The sequence below is a fragment of the Takifugu rubripes genome, chromosome 3 (assembly GCF_901000725.2).
Source record: "Takifugu rubripes chromosome 3, fTakRub1.2, whole genome shotgun sequence".
Classification (NCBI taxonomy): Eukaryota; Metazoa; Chordata; class Actinopteri; order Tetraodontiformes; family Tetraodontidae; genus Takifugu; species Takifugu rubripes.
In genome coordinates this window covers 7,890,600-7,896,693 of record NC_042287.1, presented here as the reverse complement: position 1 = coordinate 7,896,693, position 6,094 = coordinate 7,890,600, and the positions used below count along the sequence as shown (strand labels likewise).

The window sequence follows — 6,094 nt, the reverse complement described above, 5'->3', positions numbered from 1 at the left end:
GTGTGTGCGTGTGTGTGTGTGTGTGTGTGTGTGTGTGTGTGTGTGTGTGTGTGTGTGTGTGTGTTGGCTCTCACTGGCATTATCCGGGCTGATCACTGCTGAAATATTCGCATTCTTTCAACACTGGCAGTCTTTTTGGCTCAGATCGAAGAGACAAATGAATTAAAGTTTCTCAGCCAATCTTGCATTACATCTTAATTTCCAACCTGTCTGAGCCAGACAGAGCCATAAAACTCCTAACCAAAATCTTTTCTGTCCTCTCTTCACCAAAGGAAAACCTTGAATTGCGGTTGCATCTTGCGGGTCTGGTTGAGTCTTTGTTTTTCACCGTTCTGATGTAATGTTTCACAGAATGAGGATGGATGTAGCCAAAAGCTAGAGAGAAGCTGGACCCCTGAAAACAATAGAGGCTTAAACTTTCATGCGGGAAGAAAAAAAAGGAGGAAAATTTGGCATCCCAAACCCCAATTTTAGAGGGTTCATGAGCCTCAAGGCCACACATGAGCAGTTATGAAGCAGAATCGTTATGGACATGTGAGGCAGCACAATGTGTTCCAACATGACAGAGGACGTGGAGCAAGGTAGTGGAGGAACGTGCCTCTTCTCTTGGGCTGGGGGGGCATTGTTGAGTGATTTAGTCAACAACCTGTTTTGGGATGACTCTGTGTCTGGTTTGTTGTCTACCAACAAATGCTGGCTTCACAGTCACCAATCAGACCCTCCCAGGAAACGATCGTACATCTGGGTTCCTGCACCCAAACCAGTGTGAACTCATTTTATGACCATGATTGTTAGCTCTTGCATTAAATTGTGATTCAATTATTATTATTATTATTGCAGCTGGATGTTTCTGTGTGGGGGAAGGTGGGCGTGGGAGGAGGAGGCTAATGTCCGATAAACGTGTACCTGCAGCTCAATATTATGAAAACAAACACAGGCTTAATTCTCTGATGCAGCAACTCTAATTTCCTTTTCCTCCTGATTGTCTCCAGACTCTCACTCACACACACACATACATGCACACACTAATGTTAAAGACAACAGAACCGGTGTACATCCATACTGAAAAGGACCCAAAAGGTCCCAGTTGAGCCAAAAGTTCTCACTTTATGTTGTGTGTTCCGGCCATTCATGCATGTTCTGCAGGGTCACACTGTGCAAGCCCCTTGTTGTTGATCCCCCAAATTCCCAAGTCAGGGCTTTTGTGCCATACTTCAGCTCTCTGGCACATCCCCCAAGCTGGGGGAACAAAGAGAAAATTCCAAATAAATGAAAACCACGTTCTGTTTTTGCTTTTCGGAGCAGAATTGCTGACCCCCTCCCACACCCCGCCCCTAAAACCAAAGCCCATATAACATCAGTCCTGGTGAGTAATGTTCAGATATTGACTATCAGATGGTCAGGAGACAACATAACAGACAGGCATGATGACAAACATACACAGTCTCCGCTTTGGTTTTGCGCATGCTGGAAAGATTTAATACTAATATGGGAAAGAAAAATCCTTTTTGAAACCAGTATATTTTCCCACATCAGGGTAATATTTTTTCATTACTTCTGACTTTTTATTTCTTATACTTCACTTTTTGTGAGCCAGCAACCGCATGTGTGAGTGCTGGTCCAGGGTCCTGCAGCGGAGAGAAAACATGCAATTTAAAGAAGGTGTAGGTAACACGTTGCCCTGCTTTAACTGGCCTTCTCTTTATACCCAAACAAAGTAATGATGATGCAGACATGGAGGCCAACAGAAAACCATCAATAGCTGCTCTGTTAGCAGGTCTCCTTATGATGAAGGTGAGGAAAGAGCCCAATTTTCCATCAACATTTTCAGGAACTTTTACTACCAAGGTTTTATTAGTTGGGTAAAAACAAATCCTGGCCATTTGTGTTCTGTTGTGGTCCTTCAGTTTCTCACATTCTTGCTGATAATGCTTTGGATTATATATAATGCTTTTTCAGTCATTTGTTTCTGTTTGTGCCCTACAATCCCACTGAATTTATTTCTCACACTCAAAAGAACCTTGACTTCGACGTCCATCACAGCTCTCATCCATTTTCATCAATACACAAATGAGGGGAGGCTTGTAGAAAATAAAGGCTGCAAGTGTGCTCCATTTCAGCACAGAGCCCCGTCCCTCAAGAAGTCCAGGGAATTTTAAAATTCAGTAGTTTTTTTAAGGACAAGACTGTGTTTGAAGGATAGATGTTTTTGATGATTTTGTTTTCTTTTAAATCTCCAGGAGACACCAAGCTCTTTCCAATTCTCAGTGAATAATAATAGTTCCTGTATAGGAGAGTAGAGTGGAGCAGCCAAAAGGAGCAAAGAAGAAGTTGGACTTTTTTATTAATCTTAATATCAATCTACATACAATACAATGCCAAGAACAGGCAAGCCTGTATCGGTGCTAAGACTACCAATTTCTGACATTTTGTCAAACCTTGAACCTGGCTGGAATCAGGGTTTTGGAACTGGATACCAAGACAGTCTAGTAAGATCTGCAGATGGGCTTCTTCTGAACAGAACATGGTTACAGTATGAGGAGAATTGCTTTAAAGTCAGCTGGATGTTTCCGTTATGAGGAACAGCTGATGCTGCTGGTTTGTATCAGCTGCCCTGTTGCCAGTGCTGCGGTGGAATGGGAAGCATCTCCGATAAGATCAAGAATCAATGGCTGTCCAAACCAGCCAAAGAGAAGTTCGAGAACAACGAGAAGTCCAGCAATGTTTTAATGTACCTGTAGCTATGGAGGGCCATTTATTACAGATGTTAAACAGAGATTTGAGGAGGGAATATGCTTTTAATGGACTAAACCCTTTTGTCCCATGAGATGTGAAATATTAAACTTGAAAGGAAGTCTCTAATGCTGAGATATTGGTGAAAACCGAAACTCTTGGCAATACACAGGCTAAATTTGGATTTACAATTTGGGACAGTGGAATGGCTGAAATGCAAAGGAAATGAAATAAAAATGTACTTTGTGTCAAATTTAAAAAGTCTGAATGGGCCTAAGAATGGGCATGCAAGATATGAGAATGTATAGCTCAGAATGCCAGATGGTCGTCAACACGATAATATTAAGATTAAGAGAGTCCTGATGAGCGTGACGTGACTTATCTCGATCTGGCCCCGTTCATAAATTCCCCCAAAGTTTGATTCATTGCTGGGATCATATCCTTATTTGTTCCACCCTGACGCGACTGGAGTGGATACAGTATCCTTGTTGGGAGGACAAGTCGCAATTCCTTTAACATGAATGTTTGGGTGCTTGAATCAGCACGTGCACGTGAAATGGGACAGTTGGACTTGTTTTATTGCAATTATTTATTTATTGCGAAGCTGAGGCAGCCAAAGGTGTAGAACCATTGGGGATGTGGGGCTTTTTTTTTTTGCTCAGTTGCTCAGGTTCTCCAGGCTCCTGTTTCCACCAGCCTCTTCTCCCTCTCCAGTGAGTCTTTGAAATCCGACCCCAGCTTTAGGAGTGACCGATGATTATTGGCTTTTGGGCCTAAAGCGCAACCTCGTTTATTATTTTTGTTTATTAATTGGGCTGAGGAGGCGTAGACGGGCGAGCTTCATGGTTCACACGCCAGCACATATTTTGGGGTTTTGACGTGCTAGTGTAAGTAAGCAAAATCAGCAGGGGAAAAAAAGATGCAGGAAACAATTTAAATAAATGTAATTCCATTATGCAACTGAATATTGTTGACTTTTATTTCATGATGTTATTTCTGGTGTTATCTATAATACTAGTGCCACAACTGTAAAAATGTCTGGAATGTGGACATTAAATGTCGGAGCTCATAAGCTTATGCTTTACCTCTGCACCGTTTTTCCTAGAGGCTACAATTAATCCAGGGTTAACATGCTGTTTTTTTTATTTTTTAAATTTTGTTCATTTGAGAAAGAGACATTTTTGTACATGTGTGCGTATGCGCGTGTATGTATGTGTGTGTGTGTGTGTGTGTGTGTGTGTGTGTGTGTGTGTGTGTGTGTGTGTGTGTCTGTGCGTCTGTGTAGAAAATTCCAAATTTCATTTAAACGTTGTGATAAGTGGGTATAAGCAGATATGGCCAGAGGGTGAAGAGGTGGAAACATCATGAGGAAGAGGATCAGGATGAAGATGACCTGCCCAGAGATCCCACTCTATTATTATTATTATAATTATTATTATTATTATTATTATTATTATTATTTAAAAGCCCCTGCAAGCAGCCCAGCTCATAACAGATATGCTCCGAACTAATTACGCTTCAACAGTTTTCGCTTAAACTGTGCATTAGTGCCACTAAGTGGTGGTTTTAGAGAAATGTTATTGGTTTTGAATGGAGAGGTATTATTCTTGTAGGTAGAGTGCACGTGTGAAAATTCGAATCTTTCCGATCATGAGATGGTTTACAAATATTATCATTTCATTGTTTGAAAACCACGAACAAAAACAGTTTGGGTTATACATTTTATGTGTATTATTTTTTGTGTTTTATGAAGAACTGGAGAAACCAAACGATTAGAAAAATACTGATAATGGATATCACAAGTCAGAAATATTATCATTTCATTGTTTGAAAACCACGAACAAAAACAGTTTGGGTTATACATTTTATGTGTATTATTTTTTGTGTTTTATGAAGAACTGGAGAAACCAAACGATTAGAAAAATACTGATAATGGATATCACAAGTCAGACTTTTACGTCGTCCTGAGAGTTTAAATAATAATAAAACAAATGTTAGAGGCTATAACTCAACATACGTATAAAGCCTTTTTTATATTCATATAAAAACAAGTGGGTTAAAAAAAGTGTCTCATGTTTCATCAGAAGCGCCATATCCTCCGAGCTCTTGTGTGCGTGGTTTCCATGGCAACGAGGCCTACGCAATAGCTTCTTCCCCTGCTTAACCCTTCGACGAGCCTTCATGTCAAAAGTGGTAAAGTATATAAAAGCGAATTAAAAGCACGGTGTACATTTTGGTATCAAGCGGAAATGTCCAGTAAATCGATTAACAGCCAGCGCCCCGGAGGCTAAATTCGGTTTTCTCTTCTTTGTTTTCGCAGACACCAGAATACAGGAGTGCATGTGACCGTTCAAAACCGGAGGACCGGTGAGTATTTACAAGTTTTAGTCTGCTCATGAGACATATTTAGTAGATTTGAAATGGCTGTTTTTTGGGAGGAAATGAAGAAAACAGGATTATAAATCAAAGCTTCCAGTATTTTATTGAGGGATTGCAATCTGTCAAATTGAAAGAAAGACGAAATATACTTGGAAAAATAAAAAAATAGCTGTTGGCATAAAAATAAAATATGCATCACTGAGAATATGACAAAATCCCCACAGTCAACCAGTTTCATTGAAACTCATGTGAGTTAATAATAGATGTGATCCAGTAAGTCAAGCGCGGAATTCCAAATAAAAGGTTGCTGTTCTCGTTGGGCTTTCCTGACATCCTGTGAGCTTACTGCCCATTTGCTGAATGATGGGAAGTCAGTAAGGAGTGTGTTACACAAAACCTCACGACAATCGTGAATATAAGGAGGAAAATAAGCCCGGGGACAGGATGTCTCCTTCAAAAGTGCTGGTTAGATGTGGGGAAACCTGCCAATCTGCCTCCAGCCACACTGGAAGAATGGCAGCCATCTTTGCCAAACACAGGTTGCGCCGCACATGTGACAACCATCGAAAAGTCTGCACTTGCCAGCGTTATGAGGTAGCGTGGAGGGATGGAAACTTTCAAACAAAACATGCAGGCGTTTAAAAAAAAAAATCAAATCAGCTCTGCCAGTGTATCTTTTTGATCCCAGTTCTGAATACAAAAGTGCATCTGTGCTATGAGTCGAACCAGATTGTGCACCTGGGAGACTTGGTGCAGAATCAGGCAGCAAAGCAAGCTCATGAGTTGCTACAGTTAATTGATAGTTTGGTAGTTTCCCTTTTGTCCAGGCTGCGTATCCTCTGCATGTTTATTTACACGTACTGAAACTGTGTCTCCTCAGGGATGGAAGAAGAAGTGTGCGCTACAGATGTAACACTGTCAACATCGCACAAGATGTCTTGTACCGAAGACCAGGCTGGGTAGAAGCTAAAGAGTGAGTCGG

At 40.9% G+C, this 6,094-nt stretch overlaps 1 protein-coding gene across 1 annotated transcript in view; it reads left to right on the top strand.

Annotated features, from left to right (window-relative positions):
* The window catches only part of ttll9 (tubulin tyrosine ligase-like family, member 9), a 32,621-nt gene that overhangs the window by 23,660 nt on the left and 2,867 nt on the right, over window positions 1–6,094 (top strand). Inside the window, exons 4-6 of the mRNA XM_029833122.1 lie at window positions 4,818–4,926; window positions 5,054–5,100; window positions 5,993–6,085. Coding sequence (XP_029688982.1) covers window positions 4,915–4,926; window positions 5,054–5,100; window positions 5,993–6,085 — 152 coding nt within the window. The 5' untranslated portion in view covers window positions 4,818–4,914. The remainder of the gene's footprint in view (window positions 1–4,817; window positions 4,927–5,053; window positions 5,101–5,992; window positions 6,086–6,094) is intronic.